The 22,109-nt window shown below is 33.8% G+C and overlaps 4 protein-coding genes across 4 annotated transcripts; 3 read left to right on the top strand and 1 right to left on the bottom strand.

Moving 5' to 3' along the window:
* Window positions 1-4,433: 4,433 nt before the first annotated feature.
* Window positions 4,434-7,799, top strand: LOC11433863 (replication protein A 70 kDa DNA-binding subunit E). Its single transcript, XM_039830206.1, has 11 exons — window positions 4,434-4,644; window positions 5,446-5,542; window positions 5,634-5,755; window positions 5,850-5,934; window positions 6,026-6,161; window positions 6,253-6,407; window positions 6,508-6,628; window positions 6,719-6,922; window positions 7,034-7,111; window positions 7,219-7,296; window positions 7,384-7,799. Exons 2-11 carry the CDS (start codon window positions 5,505-5,507, stop codon window positions 7,549-7,551), a joined length of 1,185 nt encoding a protein of 394 aa, XP_039686140.1. The 5' UTR covers window positions 4,434-4,644; window positions 5,446-5,504; the 3' UTR covers window positions 7,552-7,799.
* Window positions 7,800-8,774: 975 nt separating this feature from the next.
* LOC112419231 (uncharacterized) lies at window positions 8,775-15,399 on the top strand. The gene is made up of 10 exons (XM_039830296.1): window positions 8,775-8,997; window positions 9,337-9,444; window positions 9,545-9,667; window positions 9,794-9,943; window positions 10,026-10,094; window positions 10,221-10,662; window positions 10,770-11,701; window positions 11,815-13,032; window positions 13,387-15,063; window positions 15,157-15,399. The coding sequence occupies exons 1-9, from the start codon at window positions 8,910-8,912 to the stop codon at window positions 15,045-15,047; spliced, it is 4,791 nt and encodes a 1,596-aa protein (XP_039686230.1). The 5' UTR covers window positions 8,775-8,909; the 3' UTR covers window positions 15,048-15,063; window positions 15,157-15,399.
* A 2,343-nt stretch (window positions 15,400-17,742) lies between these two features.
* LOC11419786 (3-hydroxyacyl-[acyl-carrier-protein] dehydratase FabZ) lies at window positions 17,743-19,416 on the top strand. Its single transcript, XM_003593130.3, has 3 exons — window positions 17,743-17,817; window positions 17,901-18,045; window positions 19,150-19,416. Exons 1-3 carry the CDS (start codon window positions 17,780-17,782, stop codon window positions 19,396-19,398), a joined length of 432 nt encoding a protein of 143 aa, XP_003593178.1. The 5' UTR covers window positions 17,743-17,779; the 3' UTR covers window positions 19,399-19,416.
* Window positions 19,417-19,736: 320 nt separating this feature from the next.
* LOC11430346 (chlorophyll a-b binding protein CP24 10A, chloroplastic) lies at window positions 19,737-20,941 on the bottom strand. The gene is made up of 2 exons (XM_003593129.3): window positions 20,598-20,941; window positions 19,737-20,405 (listed from the first exon to the last, which is right to left on the bottom strand). Exons 1-2 carry the CDS (start codon window positions 20,831-20,833, stop codon window positions 19,856-19,858), a joined length of 786 nt encoding a protein of 261 aa, XP_003593177.1. The 5' UTR covers window positions 20,834-20,941; the 3' UTR covers window positions 19,737-19,855.
* Between the last annotated feature and the right edge of the window lie 1,168 nt (window positions 20,942-22,109).

The following is a 22,109-nucleotide window of genomic DNA, read 5'->3' as shown; positions in this document are numbered from 1 at the left end:
TTTTTTATTAATCTGATTAATTGATTTCTTTCTTGTTGATTTGAAATTAGGTTAATTTGAATAATAATAAATGGAAAGCCATCTTAAACAATATCAGAAAATTTACTTAGAGAATGGGAGAAGGAAGGAAAGGGGAAAATAGAGAAGGAAGAAGGACATGTGAACCTGTGTAGGGAATGAAGCAGAAAAATGGTTTGCGAAGAAGGGGTGAGTGACGAGGGAAAGGAAAGAGACAAAATCTGATTTAATTGATTTTATTGGTAGCCGTCCATTTGTCTTTAAAAAAAATGAAAGGCTGAGATTGCATAGGAGAAAACTGGAGAAAAACTTAACAGGAGACAATCCATTCCCGTAAGTATGAGAGAGAAAGTTGTCTAAAAATTGTCAAAAAAGATTGTACAAATATCATTTCTCTATATTATAACATCCAAATGACTTCCCTTTTTAAGTGCACTAGTTTCTTTAACAACAATTATTTTTATGAGAGGACAATAGTTTTTTTGTTTAAGAGAGGGCAATAGCTACATTATGAAAAGTTTTATTTGATATATACATATTTTAACTTGAAAAAAAAAAAAAACTAACTTGCTAAAAGTCAATAACGGATAAATGAGAGATGGTATAACATTAATAAGTCTATATTATTTTATACGAGGAGGATCTACCAACTTCAATAATAATTTCAAATTAATTTTATAGAGTTCTCATCAAAATAAAAAAAAGTAATTTAAAGAGTTACACCCTTTATTTATTTAATCTAATGAACTGAATTTAAGTCTTATTAATAATCAATTAGTCGGATTCAATCAATATTTATTTTTTATAAACACAATTTATTAGTGGAAAGTTTAACTCTTTTGCCATGGATACAAACAATACGCTGAATACTAGATAGTGATTCAATTTTTATTCATATTCAAATCCAAATTGATCCAAAGCAATCAAACACAACCTTTATCAGTTTATGTATCTAGTATTTCACATCATTCTAAACAAATCACTCATAACATAAACTAGATTATATTTTATTGTTATTTCTTTTATTTGACACTATATTAGAAGTGTTCTCTTGTAAAATATGGTATGTTCATGTAATTTTAATTTATTTTAGTTTATTTGTTTGTTTGAAGTATAAAACAAATCTATAACTCTTGATTAAAAAGTTAATTTTTTATAGATTTGTAAAAATATAATTTGAAAAATATCAGCCTGGTTAAATCAAAACAAATTAAATCAATCATTATCGATTTGGGTTGGTTCAGATTTCAAAAGTTAAAGATGATAAAAATCGAACAAAACCAATCATTTTTATGGTTCAAATTTATTTTCTTACACACCTTGAAGTTGTTTGTTTTTTCTTTGTTTAATAAGCTTAGAGCTTTGTTCGATTTCTGCTCCGCAGCTAAAATATAAAAATATAACTTGGATTGAACGATGATATACTGAGAGATTATCGTGATTATTTGTTAAACATACATGGACCAAAATTACTATTACACCCCATAATAATATTGTAATTTAAATTTTTATGTTTTGATATTTAAATATAATTATTAATTTTAGCGAAAAATTTGCACACCTTAAATTTGGGTCCTGGCTCCTTCACTGAATATACATTTTTTTTTTTTTTTTTAAGGAAGGAGGATATACACCTTATATTGTTTAATTTATATATATATACATATGATCTTGTTCAATTTATATATTTTTTTTTCTATGAAGCATGAATATGGACATGAACACTGGACACGACACGGACACATCGATATCGTCAATAATTTAAAAAAAACTTATAATTCGGTGAAATTATATGTGTCGGTGCCGTGTCTCGTCGTGTCTACATCGAGACACGTCTAATCTGAAAGTAATTTTTCATCATGGTTGAATAGTTGAACAGAAACAACAACGTTGGAGGATCCGCCCTAACTGAAATGAAAGTGTGAAACTGGTAGATGTTGTTGGTTGTTACCGCATCGTTTATGTTGCAACACTTAACTCATTGTTAACAGTGTTAAGTATAATTAGAAGAGGAAAGATTACAAGCATCAGCATCAATATCAATTCAATGGCAGCCTCTACTACTTTCTCCAACACATTATTTCTTTCTCCAATTTCTCATCATTCTCCTTCAAAACCCAATTGTCTTCCACTCATCATCAATTTCCCAAGATCCCATTTCAAACAACCACCACTAACCACCACTTTTTGTTCCTCCGATGGCGCCGCAGCTAATGCTTCTCCTCAACAACTCACTACTCCCATTGAATTAAGTATGTCTCTTTCATTACCACTTATTTATTTATTTATTTATGCCATATGCAGAATAGACACGGACACATGTAATTTGAGAAAAAACATAGTTGAATGTAATTATGTGTCGATGATGTCTGACAAACATTTAATTAGAAGTGTTGGTGCTACAAACTTTACGAGAATTGACAACACTAGATCGTCTATTCGTGCTACCGCACTGGTCATATACATTGAATAATAATAAATAACTTCAAAATTATAACAAACAAACGCAACTAACAATAAGAATGTCATGGTAACAATGACGATGTGATATCATTTTTATAAGAGAAATGTTTGGGTCACACTCTCTAACACATCCTTCTAACACATACCAATAAAAATGATCCACCTCACCCACATTTTTTGTTTCATTACCTGTTACCTGTTCCACTTTGTAACGATTTACTTTATATTTTATTATTTTTATTTATTTTAACTTTTCAATTCTCAACACTCAACCTTCACCAAGAACGTTCATGCTTCTTTTATTGGTCTAAATTAACCCATCCAAATTGGCACTTGAAACATTTCTCTTTTTATAATTACACATTTCGGAAAACTTCTTTATATACTACATTTGAAGTATTATCAATGCAAACACTATATTTATCAATTAACAAAATTTTTGATATCACAACATACAATTGACTGTGTGTGAACATTGATTTAAGAAGATATATGCCAACTTCTTTTTTTAAGTGATTGTCCTTAACTTTTGTTAATAATCATTGCAAAACATACATGTGTAAGAAACTGACTCCATTTTCATGACATATTTTTAGACCGATGATATAACTGTCTCCGTTTTCATGACATATATTTTAGGCTGATGATATAAATTTTAATTAGCTTTGTAAATTGTGATGTGCGTGTCTGCTATACAAACCTATGTTGTAAACAAAAAATATAGTGTATCATGAGTAAATTGTCATCTTATTTTGAATTTTCAAAATATGCTACAATTCAAGCCATAATAAAAACTTAAAGATACGTTCATTTATCATTATGATCTATCTTAAAATTTGTTAAAATACCCATTTCATTTCGGAATGTATATGTAGATGCTTGCACCTGATACTGATGATCATTGAACCATGCATAATCATAGATAATTCTCATTTTTTGTTTCAAACTTTAAACATAAATTTATAACACATCAGACAATTGAGTAGACAAAATAAGAACAATGACAGAGTAATGTAGAAAATCAACAACCATAACATAGCACATTACAAAATGAGTTCAATGTTAATCAAACTGTAACACTTAGGTGATATGAGTGAAACACACTAAACTCACTTAGTGTCTATTTAAGCTCATTACAAAGCAGAACTGAACATTAATTCAATATTTAGTGGCTGCTTAAGCTCACTACATCTCAGAACAAAAGATTAAACCAAAATAGGTGGTACAAATACCTTTTAAAAAGAGTCTAATTTAAAAATGATTGCCATAAGTCAATGCCCCAAAACTACATCTCATACTTCCTAAAAGCAAGCAATGGTAAAAAAAAATGGTTTAATGAATCCTTCGCACCTTAACCATTCGGTTCCACCCACCACTAATCTTAAATTGAAGATATCGACATCTTACAAAGTGTGCAATCCCACATGTTGCCACATTCATCAACACTTCAACAAAGTAGTTCTTCAGTCCAATCCCATTTGACAAAACCCTTGTTAAGTAAGGGTTTACAAAAAATAAAATGGATCTTAATAATATACAAGTGAGCTACATTTTTTGGCATCCTAATCCAAGGTGTCAATCTCTCAACCCCCTAATGCCAAATCAGCAAAATGTTCAAGTACAAAAAATGATCAAAATTAGCAATGTGGATCAGAAAACTACATTTGAAATTAAAAATTCTCATTTTTATTCATTTTGATTATATAAATTTTGAATTGCTGGATTTCCAGCCATCAAACCTCATTTTCGGACCACATATTAAGTAACAAACAAAACAAATTAAAACCCAGGCCCAGTTGGTAGTCCAGCCCAATACTCAACCCTCTTCTCCTTTTCAGAGACATTAATTGCTTAACCTAAAAAGAGTGATGCTTTTCCTGGTCTGCCGCTGGAGATTTCAAACAAGAACACCAAAATGATAAAGCAAATCAGCTATGGTACAAAACCCTTAATCACCATATCAGATTAAACCAGAACTTCTTTCCTCTTTGATTGTTAAATTACAACCACCAGTCACCGTCGATGGCGTCACAAACACCACAGTTTCCATACAAAGGGTTGCAAATCAACGTGTTTCAGTCTACAAAGTGGACGAATCTTTGCGATTTTCGAATTGGTGGAGGTGCTGTGAGGATAAGATCAAGGTTAATTTCATCTCACAAGGTAAAAATAATTCACTGTTTAATTCGAAATTTTCCCTCCACATTGAACCCTAAAATTTAATCTTTTTTAATCCAAACTCAAACCCTAGCAATCACCTATAAAAGAGGTGTTTTGGGTGAAGGAAAAGTCACCCCAGAATTTCTTTGTGTTGACATTGCAATTCTTTGCTCCCCTCTTTTAGTTTACAATCTTGCATTTACATTTTAACTGTTTGAAAAAAAAAAAATCAAAAACATACATTTCTCATTCAAGAAAAAAAAAAAAAAGATGTCTAACACATCTGATTTTTCAGCAATTTCTGAGATTTGCACTGAAAAAACTTTTTGGAACTTGAAGGGTAAAATCATTAGGCTTTGGCAAGTGTCTGATTTCAATGGAAATAGGATGCCTTTTTCCATTGAAATGGTCATTCTTGATGAGGCTGGTGATAGGATACATGCCTCACTCAAGAAGACTCTGATTTACAAGTTTAGGAATGATCTCTTTGAAGGAAAATGCTTTAGTTTTGAAAATATGGGTGTTGCCAACAATGGTGGTGGTTATAGAACCACTAAGCACACCTACAAGTTGAACTTTCAGTTTAGTTCAAAGGTTAAATACCTCCCTGCCCTTACAATCACTAAGTCACCTTATCAGTTGGTTCCAATCTCTGAAGTTATTGGAGGAACCTATGACACTGATTACTTAGTTGGTAGTTTTCTATTTCCCTTTCGATTTTTTTTGTTATTTTTCAATAGTCCAATAGTTTTTATTGTTAATAGTTGTCTATTTAACTCTGTATTATTTTTACAATTGTTTTAGACATCATTGGTGTCTTGACTGGTGTTGGAAGTGAGAGGGAACTTGAGAGGAATGGAAATATGACAAAGCTCAATGTCATTGAACTTGAGGCTGGAGGGTAAGACAATGTTTTTTTCAACTGCTTGATTTCTTTCTTTATTAGTTTATACATTATTGGTTCTTATTTAATCTGATTATGTTTGAAACAGGTTCAAGATCCAATGTACTTTGTTTGGAAGTTATGTAGATGATCTCAACAGCTTTATAGCAAGTGGAGATATCCCAAATGCGATTGTGATCATCCAACTTGCCAAAGCAAAAAGCTTCCAAGGTTAGGACTATTCATAACTTGCCACCCTCTTATATTGTGTCCTTTCTTTACTTTGTGAAAAGTCTACTTAATTAATTCCTATATATTCCTTTAGATAAAATACATGTTCAGAACTGTATTGGTTGCACCAAAGTTATTTTCAAGCCTACATGTGATGCTGCTGTTAGCATGAGGAATAGGTATAACTTTAGTATTTTGTAATCTATTTGGGATTTCATGTAAAACTGAAATGTAGTAGTTTGTTTGACATTTATTTTTAAGTTTTTTTAGGCTGAGTGAGACTGTTGATACCCCATCCCCACTTGGTTTAACCCAGCTGCAACCAGAAGCAAAACTTGACCCTAGAGAAGAGTTTTTGTATGGAACACCCAGGAACACTATGCAGGGGCTCAAAGATGCTACCACAGTGAGTGTTGTGCTTTTTTTTTTTTATTGTTAATAGGCACAATTTTACCATTAAATCATGATTACTTACTTTGTGCTTATTTATATGACAGAATGAAGTTTATGTTGTGCTTGGAACCATTAAGAGAATAGTTAATAGGGAAAATTTTTGGTATACTGCATGTATATGCTCTAAGGCTGTCATCCCTGATTCTCAAATGTTCTATTGTGAGAAGTGTGATAGGCATGTGAAGAAAGTATTCTCTAGGTGATCTACTTTACTCTATAACTCTTAGTTAAAGTTTATGTGTTTGACCCAAGACCTTATACACACTATAAATTAACTGAATGTTTTATAACTGTACTAGGTACTGTTTGAGGGTGAGAGCAATTGATCATACAGATTGTGCTACCTTAGTAATTTTTGACAAAGAAGCAACTGCACTTTTTAACAAGAGCTGTGTTGACATGCTAGCTGAACATGGAGTGGTAAGTCATTGGATGAATAGAGTGTTTCTTTGTATTTTTATGACCAGCACACTTAAAGGATTCACTGATACATGAGTTTTGAATGTATAGGCTGTTTCTGAAGGTCATCTACCACCTGAAATTGCTGGAATCATTGGCAAAACTTTCCTCTTCAAGGTAGAGACCAAAGTTGATCAAAACCCCAGATTTGAGCAATCATTCAGGGTGAGGAAGATTTGTGCCATGCCGGATGTTATCAATGAGTTCAAGAAGAAATGGGGTGAAGAAGAAGCTGCCTTCTTCAAAAACGCCATGGTATGAATACTTTGCTGTTATATATTGGACATAGATAGCATTTTGGTGGTTTTAAAACATTTATGTTTTTTTAACCTTAAGAGTAATGGTGGCCATGCTAATATTATGTAGGAAGCATCTTCCTTAAGTGTTTTGTTGGACAAGGGGAAAGCTCCCATGATTGCTGGCTCTTCTGATGTGTTGAATCAAGTATGGAGTAGTATAATGTAGTTGTGTTTATTGTTTGAGTGTTGTCTATTTTTCTCTTCAATATGGTGAGTAAAACTTACTTAAAATATTGTGATATTATTTTGTAGGATGATTTTTCATTGACTGAACCTGTTGAGAAGTGCAAGGAAATGCTGTTGGGGGAGGGTTCTGGCATTGTCACACAGGTCAGAAGAACACTATGTAAATCTGAGGCCCTAATTAGATTTATGGAGTCTAGAATTTTAAAACTCATAATTTTGAAATCTTTGCAGGATCTTCTGCCTAAGTTTGCAGTTGCAGATTGTGAGTTTGATGTGGTTGAGATAAGTCAGAAAGGTTCTGCTGCATCTAGCAAGAGGGGATCTCCCACTACGGATGATGATGAGATGAACATGTCTCTCAAGATGTTGAGGAAAACTATCAAGATTGAAAAGCCTTAAAATGCACCTATTGGGATTCTATTTAATTATGTCTTTAATTAATGAACTTATTTACTATTATAAATGTCAGTCTCATATGAGCTCAATTTGTATAATTTGTTTTGAGAACTGTAATATTTTGGTGCTAAGTTTATGACTGATTTGTTGTTTATCAGTTTATTTTGCTACCTTATCAGATCTGTAATATGTTGATCTGAGCACATTATTAAGTAATCTAATTTCATTATGTTAAGATTTTGTGTTTGTTCTGATATATTCAAGTGAGATATTTTGTGTTTTTTTTAACTGTCCTGTGTATGTCAACTAAACAAGGTAATCATGTCTCATTTACAGTTTTTTTTTTTTTTGATATCATTAATTGAGATTAATACTGCTTATATTAAACTTATAGCAAAATGCAAATAACTTACAATTTATGTTTTTTTCCACAGGTTTTATTGGTTGCGTGTATGATTGGATGCAAAGAGAGATATCTGGATGGAATGAAGACAGAAACTTGAAGTGTGAAAAGGGTGTCCTAAGGAAAGCGATTGCCTATAATAACTCAATATTCAGCTTAATTAGTTTTAATGATGTATTTATATGAAAGTCAAAATGTATACATTACTATGTTTAGTAGGATTTAGTAGTATTAATAAGAATGTCTCTTTGTGATGTATAAACTTAATTTTACTGCTTCAATATTATTCATTACCATTCAATTCTATTCTGAATTCTGATGTAAACTTAATTATATTTATTAACTGTTAATGAAAAGATATATTTTGACTAATGGAAATATTTATTGACTGTTAATATTTATTGACTGTTGTTGTTGTTCTGTAACAAGTAGTATATAATGGTTTGGCAATAGTTATAGATGAAATTTTTGAGTCTCATCACCATTAAAATTTTGGATCATATTTTATTCATTATACTCATCTTAATTTTTTGGGGGATCATATTTTAATTTGATTCTATTGACTCTATGTCATGGAAAATAAAGCACACACCTGCTATACCTTTTTATAAAAGGGCTTACACATTGATATATGTAATTTGTCCTCTAATGCAAAATTCCTAATGTCCCCACTTTATGAAAATGATATTGCAAGCTTTATTCCAAATTAATTTATGCATAAAGCCAAGTCAGATGTCCTATTTTTCTAATTTGGTGTAAATATGGGAATCAAGACTTATATGATTAAGACACAAGATAGTTTGCCTTTCCCCATATTTTGTAATGTTGTGGGTATTCCTACACGCATGACATGCACTTTCCCTTAGTTTCTTTTTCCTTAGAGATTTCAACAACAGACTACCATCATGTGAAACTAAATTAATTGCAGCCAAAGTAATCTTCCTGAAGCCAACCAACAATGGATCCACAAGATGCAAAAATGGCCAGATTGAAGAGAAAACATGCTAAGTTGAATAGAGGAAGCAATGAAAAGCAAAGGGATAAAGGTACTTAATATTATGTAGAACATATCATTAGCTTAAACTATATTTTTTATGTAATTGCTTATACATTAGTTGTAGTTCTTACAATTCATTCTATAAAGATCACAAAGTTTGTTCAAATATTATGCAGAGAATGAAGATCTAGATTTTGCTTTAAGATATAGGAAGAGAAAGAGTTGTACTGAGTCATCAAGGATTCCCTTTTCACATCTTACTACTGGTGATAGTCTAACTTTGTTAACCAACAACATCAGTTAATTTTTTTTGTTAATTTATTAATAATTTTTTTAGTATTAAATAATTTATCACTTATACAATATTGAACATTATATTACAATATAGATTCAAATAAATCATGCTTGACGTCGAGGAATATCAATGGATTAAATTCAAGCGATGTTAGGCTGTTCCAATCACCAACCCTTCCTTCTCAAACATCATTTGCATCAGGTTAGAACATTTTCAGTATAGTAATGGTATTCTAATTAAGTATTCCGTAGATCCAATGTTTAGTTTCACAATATCAATAAATTTACGACTTTTTCGACAGGTGCATCAACATTAACTAACCCTACAGTGAGCAATATATCAAGGGAAGGTTCCTCTAAAGTGGGAGGAAAGAATAGGACTCCATTATCAACAATTTCCAACGGTGTGTCGGTACAGTCCTCAAGTATGTCAAATATTCTAAAGTTGTTCGATTCCTTTGTACATTAATTTTCACCGAAAGTGTTAAATAAGAATAATTATTAATTCAGCCCATTATATGTTTCCATTGACCTCACATGTGAATTAGCAGATGTGGCATCACAAGTAACAAACACCGTTAAGAAGGCACAAAAGACCAGAATTGGAAGGAAAAGGAAATACAATCAACTTCCTGTGGCACATTTGGATTTCGATTCGTTGCTCCAAGATGTCGTCCCAAGAGAGCAGACATCATTCGGAGGTGAGGTTTTATTAAGTTTCCCTACATAATACACTTTAATAGATAGCTACAACTTCTTAGTTTTCATCGAAATTTTTAACAGGGGTCAATCAAAACATTCGAAATTTGGATGAATTTAGAGCTTCTATCTACGTTGATGCTGAGATCACAGGTTTACATAATAATCCTATACTATTTAGTTCAGTATATAGTTCATTTGTACGTACTGTTGGCCTAATCTATCATTTGTAATGCACATGGATATATGACCTATAATTATTGTTCACACTTTCGACAGGATGCTTGGATTTGGGCTATCCAGAAATCCAGTGTAAATGGTGCAAGGCTCAAGTTTGGATAGAGGAAAGGGCAGAAAAGTCTAGACCACCGAATGATAGCACTGAGTTCTCCATCTGTTGTCAAAAAGGGTTTGTTGATATTCCTCTCTTAGAAGAAACACCTAAACTGTTGGTATCACTGCTCAATGGGACTGAACCTAGAAGTAAGCACTACCAACAGAATATAAGGGCGTACAACAGTATGTTTGCATTTACATCACTAGGAGGCAAGGTTTTTTCTAAGTTAAACAATGGAAATGGTCCGCCGCAATTCATATTGAGTGGACAAAATTACCATAGAATTGGTAGTCTCTTGCCTGAGCCCGGTACTACTCCAAAGTTTGCGCAGTTATACATATATGACACCCAAAATGAAGTCCAAAATAGAACAAGGGTTTTTGAGTAAGTATTTATTTTTGTTTCCTATTTAGATAACATTAATAAAGACTGTGTAAAATTTATTATAAATGGTAACATTATTAATTTACTCATTTTCGCACTACTTCCAGGAGTGAAGGTGGTGAGGGAGGTTTTGATCTTTCATTAGTGGAGGATCTTAAACAAATGTTGGATCAATGTAACCCTCTATGCAAATCCTTTAGAAAGATTCGTGACTTGGTTGACAAAGGATCACCTCCAAAGATGGCTTTAAGGTTGTTTCGCAAGAGGGAAAAAGATTCAAGGATGCATAATTTACCAACTGTGGATGAAGTTGCAGGATTGATAGTCGGTGATTATGATCTATCCGAACAAGGAAGAGATATTATAGTTGATGATGTGAGCAAAGGTTTAAGAAGGTTACATGAGACACATCCACTATACATGCCACTTCAGTATCCCTTAGTATTTCCTCGCGGTGAAAATGGTTACGAGGAGGACATCCCTTATAGAGAGTGGGAAGATGAAGAAAAGAATAGAGGATCAAAGGAAAGAGTTGCTATTCGGGAATTTATAGCCTTTAGGATTCAAGAAAGGGAGTGTGAATTTGGAAACATTATGTACAGTAGAAGACTTCTCCAACAGTTTTCTGTTGATTGTTACACAATGATTGAAGCACAAAGGCTTTCTTTCATAAGAAACAATCAAGGGAACATTCGATCAGATCTTTTGAACGGACTACAAGAAGCAGTTGAAAGTGGAGATACAGACCCCCGTAATGCTGGACAGCGTGTTATCCTGCCAGATTCTTTCACAGGTTCACCAAGGTATATGTTTAATAATTGCCAAGATGCCATGGCAATTTGTAAGAGATTTGGATACCCGGATCTCTTCATTACATTTACGTGCAACTCAAGTTGGAGTGAAATTAAGAATTTTGTTGGAGAAAAGGGTCTTAGTGTTTCAGACAGGCCAGATATTATTTCCCGAGTGTTTAAGATGAAACTTGATCAGATGATGACTGACTTCAAAAAAAATGAAATGTTTGGGAAAGTAACTGCAGGTACATTTTTGGTTTGCTTTGTATAATGTAGAAAATTTTATAATTAGTGTGGGTATTTTAATTGAATCAATGACATATTTTGAACTTAATCCACTTATATATATTTTTTCCAGGGATGTACACTGTTGAGTTTCAAAAGAGGGGGCTTCCACATGCACACATTTTGTTGTGGTTAGAAGGGTCAAACAAAATCCACACGACTAAGGACATCGACAAGGTCATATCAGCGGAAATACCACACCCAGACTTATACCCAAAGTTGCATTTGGCCGTTTCTACATTTATGATGCATGGTCCATGTGGAAAGGCAAATTCAGGTTCACCTTGCATGAAAGGACCAAGATGCTCCAAATACTTCCCAAAGAAGTTTTTGTCCTCAACCACCATAGATGAGGATGGCTTTCCTGTGTATAAAAGAGTGGACAGTGGTTTGTCCGTCATGAAGAATGGAGTTCCTTTGGATAATAGGTATGTTGTCCCGTATAATCCAACACTATTGATGCGATACCAAGGTCATGTTAACACAGAATATTGCAACAAATCAAATGCAATTAAGTATTTGTTCAAGTATGTGAACAAAGGTCCCGATAGAGCAAACCTACAGATAAAAAACAAATCGGGCGACAAAGAAGATCCAGCACAGTTAGATGAAATCAAGAGGTATTATGATTGTCGTTATGTATCCCCATGTGAAGCTACATGGAGAATTTTCATGTTCGATATTCATCAAAAATGGCCTCCTGTCATGAGATTATCTTTGCATTTGGAAGGTCAGCAAAGTGTTAGGTTCAAGGAAACACAAAACCTTAACAAAGTGGTTGACTATCATCAATCAGTACCAACAATGTTTCTTGCTTGGTTTGCTGCAAATCAGTTGTATGCAGATGGAAGGGATTTGACATATGCGGAATACCCTTCAAAATTCACTTACTTTCCAACAAAAAGGGTATGGCATCCCAGGAAAAATGGTTTTCAAATTGGTAGGCTCTCATACATTCCAGTCGGTTCAGGTGAACTGTATTATATGCGCATCTTATTGACGATCCAGAAGAGTTGCATGGGGTATGATTGTATCAAAACTGTCAACGGTAAGCTTTATGATACGTTCCAAGACGCCTGTTATGCTATTGGTTTGTTGTCGGATGACAAAGAATTCATTGATGGAATTTTAGAAGCATATAGAACAGAGAGTGGGCATATGCTTCGGGTTTTGTTTGTCAGACTTTTGAACATGAGCACTATGCACAAGCTTGATAAGGTGTGGGATGCAACTTGGAAAATGTTGGCTGATGGAATTCTATATGCAAGACGAAGGAAGTTGGATATTCCAGGTTTAAACTTAATAATTCTTTTTTTGTCTCAAACTTGATAATTCTATATGCATTTTACACTTAAGTAGAACCTGCTAAATATTCTAACTGTTTTATGCCATCATGTTTTCTTAATTCACATTAAAACCAAAAAATTAGGGTGCACCCACATGTTTTGTGTTATTCTCTTACTAAGTTATGCGTAAACCAGAACAAATAGTAGTAACACCTTATAATACTTATACGTATATCATATTGGAAACGAAGTATATAACACTTACGTAAATTATGGTGGTATTTTATTCTTGGTAACTGATATTGTTGAATTATAATCAAATGACATCCAATGACTTTCGTAATAAATAAATTGTGCAGATCTTCAAATATCTGATTCTGTTTTGAAGAATCTTTGCTTAATTGAGTTAGAGAAGTTGTTGAGATACAATGGAAAGTCTTTGAAGGATTATAAATCTCTACCGTATCCGATTCTCGAAGAGGTTTTAAAGATGGAAAACAGATTCATTGCAGATGAATTGAACTATGACAAAGACAAGCTCCGAGAGCTGCATGAATCACTTCTTGGGAAGTTGACAGATGAGCAGCATAGTGTTTATTCTACTATAATGAAATCGGTTGAGACCCAAGATGGTCAGTTCTACTTTTTGTATGGTTATGGTGGAACTGGGAAGACCTTCATGTGGAAGACTCTATCTGCAGCTCTAAGATCACAAGGGAAAATTGTAATAAATGTTGCATCTAGCGGCATTGCGTCATTATTGTTGCCCGGAGGCAAAACTGCTCACTCTACCTTTTGTATTCCACTGCAAATAAATGTGAAATCATCTTGCAATATAAAACAACAAGATTTGAGAGCCAAGTTGCTAAGAGAAGCGAGTTTATTTATATGGGATGAGGCTCCTATGATGCATAGATTTTGTTTTGAGGCATTTGATCGTACCATGCGCGATTTGATGAGAGGTGTAGATAAGGAAAACTTGAACAGACCATTTGGAGGTAAAGTTGTCGTATTGGGTGGAGATTTTAGGCAAATATTACCTGTGATTAGACAAGCTAATCGATTTGATATAATGAAGTCCACTATCAACTCTTCTCTTCTTTGGCATAGTTGCAAGGTTTTGAAGCTCACAAGGAACATGAGGTTAGTTGATGATGGTACAAGTCCAAGTGCTAATGAGATTAGAGATTTTGCAAACTGGATTTTGAAAATTGGTAATGGTGAGATGGAAGCTGACGAGGATGGAGAAGGTCGCATAGATATACCCGAAGAACTGTGCATTCCTCCATGTGATAACCCTTTGCAAGAATTGATTGACTTTGTTTATCCTAATATTGTCAACAACATTGACAATCAGCGGATTTTTGAAGAAAAGGCAATTTTGGCTCCAACGCTTGATTGTGTTGAACAGGTTAATGACTATGTTTTGTCCTTGATAGAAGGCAAAGAGAAACATTATCTCAGTTCTGATACACCTTGCAAATCTGATGAGGATTATGATATTCAAGGAGATTGGTGTACCACTGAGTTCCTCAATGATGTCAAATGTTCTGGGATACCGAACCATCGGCTGACATTGAAGGTTGGAGTTCCCATCATGCTTCTAAGAAACATTGATCAAGCAAATGGTTTATGCAATGGAACACGCTTGCAAGTCAACCATCTTGGGAAGAACATTATTACTGCCACTGTTATCACTGGAAAGAGTATAGGACAGAAGGTTTTAATCCCAAGGATGGATTTGGTTCCATCAGATTCAGGGTTTCCATTCAAATTCTCAAGAAGGCAATTCCCCGTTTCTTTATGCTTTGCTATGACAATAAACAAAAGTCAAGGCCAATCATTGTCCAAAGTAGGTTTATACTTACCTCGCCCGGTATTCACACATGGACAGTTGTATGTGGCTGTGTCAAGAGTAACTACTAAGAAAGGTTTGAAAATGTTAATCCTGGATGAAGATGGTATCCCTTGCACATCAACTATCAATGTTGTTTATCCAGAAGTATTTGATAATTTGTAGGTTGAATTGCTACAAGGTATGAATGCATATCTTATACATATGTCAGGTTTCAATCATCATTAGTCACTGCATATAATTTTGAAAGTTGTTTTTTCCTTTTATTTTGCAGCGTTTTTTGATGGAAACATGACGTAGCGAATCATTGTCTTGAAGGGCTTATATTGAGATATATGTTTGCTATTGGGCTATGCAGTTCATTTTTGATGTTTTTTTGAAGTCATTCTATGATTGTAATATGCCAATGAAGTTCTAATTCATAAATTTGTGATGGCAATGGATGTGGTTTAATTTATTAGTTGTTATAGATTAACTATGTATTTTATTTTACAAAAATGACGACGTATGTTATTCATTTTGGTAATGGCTTATCGACATATGCTTTAAGACCCAACTTCGGTCTCTTTTTGCCCGTGCGTTGCACGGGGCAATTACTAGTATTTAATATATGGTGATTGAAAAAGATTATAATGATTTAAAAAAATAGTTCACTTACCAAAAAAGCTAGAATCAACTTCATCTGAAGTCAGAGTCTTCTCATAAGACAATTGGAAATTCATCTCATAATGTATAAAAGGGGTTGGCACAGCATCAAACAGGAATAGCATTTTTTTTAATGAAAAACTTCATAGAAGGGAATTTTTTAAACCTAAACATCTTATATGTTAGAATCTTAAATGAAATCCTGCATAATTTAAACTCCATTAGCACTATTTTTTATAACCCAATAATTTGAAACTTGATAAAACCACATGACAGCTGTAAAAACTCATGTTACTACATTTGCTTTATCTCATCAACAACAAAACAAAAACAGTTTTTTTTATTTAGCATAGAAAAAGAATATGGCTATAAGCCGACAAATGTAAACTGTTATCGGAACATCGCAAATAACAATGGATAAATAATGGTTTGCTGGCAAGAACACACACTCAGTATTATCAATCACATTATTGTTTATTTAACTCAAGAACACACACCCAATATTATCAATCACATTATTGTCTATGTACCTAAACATAAACAGTTGAATGTATTTCTTCTAGCACAGTGAGACATCTTACTTACCTGCAATACTTCTCATCTGAAAAAGATGTGAAGTTAGTTATTCAAACTATTTTAGTAACAACTGAAAGCAAAAGAAATGTTAAATGTCATGTGCAAACATTAAAGCTTTAAACAAATAACGTTGAGTACAAAATATTTATCAAACAAACGAAACCAAAATAGAACAGAAAAGATTAACTGATTGAGTGAAGCATCAATTCGAAACTAAAACTAAAAGAAGAAACTAAGATAAAGGAAAAACATGATTTTAGCAAAAATTCGAATTCAAAACTGGCCACTTTAAAAACTAAAAATTATAAATGCAGTTTTAGGAATTTGAAAACAGTTTTGACAAACCAAATTATAGCGACACACACAAAAATCAATTTTCATTGAAAGTAAGAAAAACTCTAAATTATCATTGAAGAAAGGTGTGAAAACAATATGATGAATATCTGAGAAGCAATAACAATTATCAAACCCTCACAGAAGAACCGAAACAATGTAAAATAAAAAAAGGGGCATACCGACAAAGTCGACAGATAGAATCAAGGCTGAGATGACGATCGAGTGGAGACTGGAAACAATGATTTGACGTTTTTGCTTAGCAGAATCAAACCAGGTGCGGTCTCTGTTTGTTTTCAAGTTATCATGGGATCCTTGCAGCACCTTATGATGTTGTGATTTGGCAGCATTAAAATATGACAACAGACTGAAAACAAAGTCCAACGAGTTAAAACCGGTCCTGAGAGATAAAGTATAAAGACTTACACCGTATCACAACAATTATAGCACGTAAATCCTTTTCGAGTAAGAACCATCTGGAAATCTTTCTTGTTTTTCATTGAGCATAAGATCTTTTATCCCAATCTTAAAAACAACCTTATTGTTCATAAAAATGTACATATCCATTGTTCTTTTTGGGAAATTCACAATTCTGAAATACATTAGCCATTAGGTGTTTGTATTGCTTTTAAAGTTCAAAACAAACATAAACGTTGAAATAAATCACTCATTTAGATGAAATTGAGGAAAAATATGAAACTAATTAACACGTGAAAAATTGAGTGTTGATGTAAAGAAAAAATAATAATTACCGTTAATGTAAATGAAACAGAGGCAAACTCAGACTTGTTAATATCCAGAACAAACCCCAAATTCTTCAACAAAATCATCTTTTACCAAAATAAATAAGTATTTTAACGTTAATGTAAATGAAACTGAACCAAACCCATAATATTTTTATCGTAAAATAAAAAAAAAAATAAAAAGATTAAAAATAAAACAAAGAAATTACACTTAATTGACCAAAAGAGGTTAATCGATTGAGTACCTGGAGAAAGGGAAGAAGTTTAGGTCAAGATGTGTTGCCATGGTTTGAAACCAACATATGGATGTGTAAGAGATTTGATATCAGATATCAGACCACTCTCGTGCTTAATCTCATTATTCCCGGGGTGGTTTCCGGTATTGATTGGCCCGATTTGGATTTAAATTTGAAATAGGTAGTTAATGAGCTTGGCAATGCGTGTTGAGTAGGTTTAGTTTAGTGCAGCACATTGGATTAGTTGCCGCCAATTTCATTAGGTTTAGGGTAAGCATGTTTGCTAGGATTAGATATAATAAAGATAAAGATTATACTTTGTCCATGTTTATATTATGTAGGGTATCCTGCATTTCCAAAAGTCATGGATATCAATCAGATTCTTGAAATTTTGCCTCATAGGTAAGCTAACTCAACTCAATAGACATTTGTGATTTTGTTTTGTGAATCAACAAGCAAACTCTTCACCTTGTTTCTTGTTTCAGGTTTCCTTTTTTATTGGTAGATAGAGTGATTGAATACAATCCTGGAGTTTCTGCCGTTGCTATAAAGAATGTTACAATCAATGACAATTTCTTTCCTGGTCATTTTCCTGAAAGACCTATCATGCCTGGTGTTCTCATGGTTGAGGTTACGACTCTGCTCTTATTTTCTTTATAATAACGTCCACACCGATAATAATTTGAAAAAGAAGTAATTGAATATAATTACATATGTCTGTCTCGTATTGGTGTCGGACACCAAACACACCTTTAATCTGAAGTTTCGTTGTTACCTAGCTTTTCAACCCTCTCCACCATCAATGTAAACACTCACAGGTCTGATATTCACATCCTTTTAGTAGCCTTTTGCTTTCTCTGTTAGACTATGATCATTCCATGTTACTGATTAATAAACAATGATTGTACCAGCTTCTCGTTGTGATATATTTGAAATATTGTTCTTGGTCAATTTAAAGAAGTTTTAGTTCTTTTTGTGCGTAAATTGATATTGCTTGCCAAAATATTTTTGCTGATGATCATTCAAACAAATCTTTTTCTTCCTTGGTTATAGAACATCCAAACTAGTTGTCATTCTTACCATCTTGCTGAGTTGTCTTTCCAGTAATGATCATCTTTCCAACATCTGCAATACCCTGGAGTTGTCTTTCCAGCCTTGCTTTGTGCAGCACATATTATATTGTCATTTTTTTTAAGGTTTTATTTATAAGTTATAACAAGATTCAGGGTTAGTAAGCTTTAGCTTGTATAGCAGTGTTTGAATATGCAAACTGATGTCGCATAATGTTGGAGATGTACCTTAATAATTTACAATATCCTAAATCATCTCTAAGATTTGGTTTCTATATTTCTTTATATTTTATGGTTTGTTTCCTTGATAGATTAGGATTAGGAGTCTAAAACTAGTGTTTAAATTTGAAAAGAACGCCAGCAAGAGCTCAATATCTGGTATCTGAAACTAGTGTCTTGTTTTCTTCATTAACCACTTTACAATAACCTTCGATTCCTTGTAAGATGGTACAGATCATTAACCATACTACCTAGAATCCAATTTCTCAAAAGTCGCAAGACCTTTGGAGTAGATATAAACGACCAATGTATGTGATGTTCCAAAGTTTGCGGATTAGCTTGATAACTGTTGTTCTATGCAAGCAACATATGAGTAAAAAAGAAATATGGTTTATGTTATGATGCGCTTTAAAAGCGGGCATGAACGTGAGATCTTTTGCTGCAGGCAATGGCACAAGTTGGTGGTTTGGTAATGTTGCATCCTGATGTCGGTGGTTCTCGTGCAAACTTCTTCTTTGCCGGAATAGACAAAGTGCGATTTCGTAAGCCCGTGATTGCAGGGGACACTTTAGTCATGAGAATGACACTTACCAAGCTGCAAAAGCGATTTGGAATTGCCAAGATGGATGGTAAGGCATATGTTGGTGGTGAAGTTGTATGTGAGGGTGAGTTTTTGATGGCCATGGGGGGCTAATAAGTATAGCACATTCATTCCTTCATTCCTTCCTAAATGAATTTGCTTCATTTTTCAGTTTACTGCTTCTGCTATTGAATGCAGAACTTTGTGAACGTTTAATTTATGCATTCTCAATGAAATCTATCTGAATATTTTGTTCTGTGATTTTGAAAAAGGAATCTATCTGACATTCTGAATACTTATGCAATCCAATTTATCTTCACATCTGTTTTACCTTCTTGCTTATGACAAATGTTAAACTTTGTATGCATATTGGCTACACGTATATGGATCAAACAGATATATAGGTAAATGCAAGGTTTATCTACTATGACTACATCTAAGAACAGACAAGGTAAATGCATCCAACATTAGAACATGAATTAAATTTGTCATGGAGTAGCACACTTAGGAAAAAGCTTCATTTGCAACTGTCTAGCATCTCAGTTCAATTATCTACATAAATTGGTTTTGTTTACAAGCCAAGAGCACCAAGGGGGGTCTTCCCTTGTCCAGCTTCAAAGTAGAAAATCAGCATAGCCAACATAGCAAGCCTAGCATGCTTAATCTCAGCTAGTTTCAATCTCTCTAGCTTCTCTGTATCTGGAATGTAAACTCCGTTTTCGATGGTACCAGCAAGGGACAATGGATCAAAGAATTTTCCCCCTGGGTAACCTTGTTCTCCGGTTGCATTAGCGAAGTTCTCAGCGGTTTTTGACCATGGAGTAGCCCATTCGATTGACTGTGAATCCGGGTTGAAGAAATCCACCCATCTCTTGCTCTCTACCCACCCCATGAGAATCAACTGAGTGCCTAGAAGAGTACCAAAGGAGAATGGAGCAATTGCATTGGGGTCAGCTCCAGCCTCAAACCATGGAACTCCACTCCATGCTTGACCAACAAAGATGCCTAGAACTGCAGCCATTGCCCACCTTCCATGAATAAGCTCAGCTTCTCTGTACCATTTCAGAAATGCTGGGTCCTTGCCAAGGCCTAGTGGGTCAAAACCAAAGTCACCTGGTAGTCTACAATTGAAAAACATTAAACAAGTCATAATTCAGAAAGAAACTAAGCGTGGGTTTTATTCTGCCGCAATAACAAGTGAAAACTGAGTTGAATATAAAGTGATTTATGTTTATAAGTAAACATGAACATGGATTGAACAATAAGCTATGAATTGCGAAGTTATAATTAATTCTAGAGGTAAGTGGACTTACGATCCATCGAGCCATTCTGGGTCGACGAGGTTTCCACCAAATCTAACACCAGGGATCCATGACTTCTTTGGTGCAGAAGCAGCAGCAGCAACAATAAGTCTTTTAGGACTACCAGCTGCAACACCAACTTTGGCTCCAATAGCAGTAGTAGCTAACAAGGTTTGGCTTCTCTTTCCTCCAGATAAGAAGGAAGATCCCAAACCATTCAACACAGCACCAGATGTTGCAGCTGCCATTTGTCTTCTAGAGATAAAGAGTAATGAGACTGGTTTTGTAGTTCACTTGGGAATTGAACTGAACTAGTTAGAGAGTATTTTATGAGTGTGTGAGAGAATCTGAAGGGGTTTTCATAGAAGGCCAAGTAGGACAATGAAATCTAAACAAGAAATCTTAAGGTATATCGTGGATAGATTTTGGACCAATAGGAAATGGATTTCCATCCTCAGCTGATTTGGCTTCCAACCACGTGGACACTATGTTCCACTCCACTGTGCTCTTTCTATCTTTTGCTATTGTTGATGTTAATTTAGGTAGATAAACACAAGCAAATGCAAACAAAAACCAATTTAATGAAGTAAGATGTGTCTGTGGCTCTCATCATCGGATGTTTCTTCACCACTCAAAAATATGGTATCAATATATTTACTGTTTTTTTTAAACATATATATATCTAACAAAAGCAACAAAAAAAATATCTCTTCAAAGAGTAACTTATTTGGACACCGTCTCAATGAGCATAACTCAGATGGTACAGATAATCTATTGTTATATGTAGCGTTGGAGTTCGAACCTCGTGCATTTTATTTATTCATTTTAAAAAGTGAATTCGAGCCACAAGACTATTAAACAAAAAAAAACTTGTTTAGATACTATTACACCATTTATTTATTATTTGATATTTTAACGAAAATGATTTGGAATTTTATCTAAAAAGTCCTTGACTTTAACAAAGACCATTATCTAGCAATCGTTTAGCAGATGGGTGAAGAGGAAAAAAGAAAAATTATATTGGGGAAAAGGTTTTTTTTTTAAAAAAAAAAAAGTTAAAATAGAATTTATTAAGATAGCAATGAATCTTAACGAGCACAAGGAGTGCTAGGCTAAGAGTCTTACAGTAGCAACAAACAAAGGATGGTGGGAAGCTCCCAATGAAAACCCATACACCCATGAAAATAAAGAAAAATTCAAAAATCTATAAGAAACGCCTCCTAACAAAGGGCTATCTCCGAAATCAATAAATAGAAACACCAAAACATAGCTAACACCACGATCAACAAAACAACATAAACAAAATCCTCAAGCATCGTCACAACTGCCACAAAAACAACTTCTACCACACACATTCTGCTGCTCGCACACAGCCCTTGAACACCAACTTGAAAACCTACACCACAACCAATAACCTTTGAAAAACAGATGGAAAAAAAACCCCCAAACACCACCATTAGCTCTCCTAAGCACCTTCATCCAAAACACGCCTCATAAACAATCGCAAAAGCCAACCAAAAATCC

Source organism: Medicago truncatula, chromosome 2, assembly GCF_003473485.1.
Source record: "Medicago truncatula cultivar Jemalong A17 chromosome 2, MtrunA17r5.0-ANR, whole genome shotgun sequence".
In the NCBI taxonomy this organism is placed as follows: domain Eukaryota; kingdom Viridiplantae; phylum Streptophyta; class Magnoliopsida; order Fabales; family Fabaceae; genus Medicago; species Medicago truncatula.
This window is presented reverse-complemented; position numbering and strand designations above follow the sequence as displayed.

Excerpts from the sequence above, each read along its gene's own strand:
- LOC11433863 (XM_039830206.1), top strand. The coding sequence starts at position 5,505 with ATGACAAAGCTCAATGTCATTGAACTTGAGGCTGGAGG. Across the intron at positions 5,935-6,025 it reads GCTGTTAGCATGAGGAATAG|GCTGAGTGAGACTGTTGATA; the intron begins GTATAACTTTAG and ends AAGTTTTTTTAG. Across the intron at positions 6,629-6,718 it reads TGCTAGCTGAACATGGAGTG|GCTGTTTCTGAAGGTCATCT; the intron begins GTAAGTCATTGG and ends TTGAATGTATAG.
- LOC112419231 (XM_039830296.1), top strand. The coding sequence starts at position 8,910 with ATGGATCCACAAGATGCAAAAATGGCCAGATTGAAGAGAAAACATGCT. Across the intron at positions 9,445-9,544 it reads TCAAACATCATTTGCATCAG|GTGCATCAACATTAACTAAC; the intron begins GTTAGAACATTT and ends CTTTTTCGACAG. Across the intron at positions 9,944-10,025 it reads AGAGCAGACATCATTCGGAG|GGGTCAATCAAAACATTCGA; the intron begins GTGAGGTTTTAT and ends AATTTTTAACAG.
- LOC11419786 (XM_003593130.3), top strand. The coding sequence starts at position 17,780 with ATGGATATCAATCAGATTCTTGAAATTTTGCCTCATAG. Across the intron at positions 17,818-17,900 it reads CTTGAAATTTTGCCTCATAG|GTTTCCTTTTTTATTGGTAG; the intron begins GTAAGCTAACTC and ends TTCTTGTTTCAG. Across the intron at positions 18,046-19,149 it reads CTGGTGTTCTCATGGTTGAG|GCAATGGCACAAGTTGGTGG; the intron begins GTTACGACTCTG and ends CTTTTGCTGCAG.
- LOC11430346 (XM_003593129.3), bottom strand. The coding sequence starts at position 20,833 with ATGGCAGCTGCAACATCTGGTGCTGTGTTGAATGGTTTGGGATCTTCC. Across the intron at positions 20,406-20,597 it reads CCAGAATGGCTCGATGGATC|ACTACCAGGTGACTTTGGTT; the intron begins GTAAGTCCACTT and ends TTTCAATTGTAG.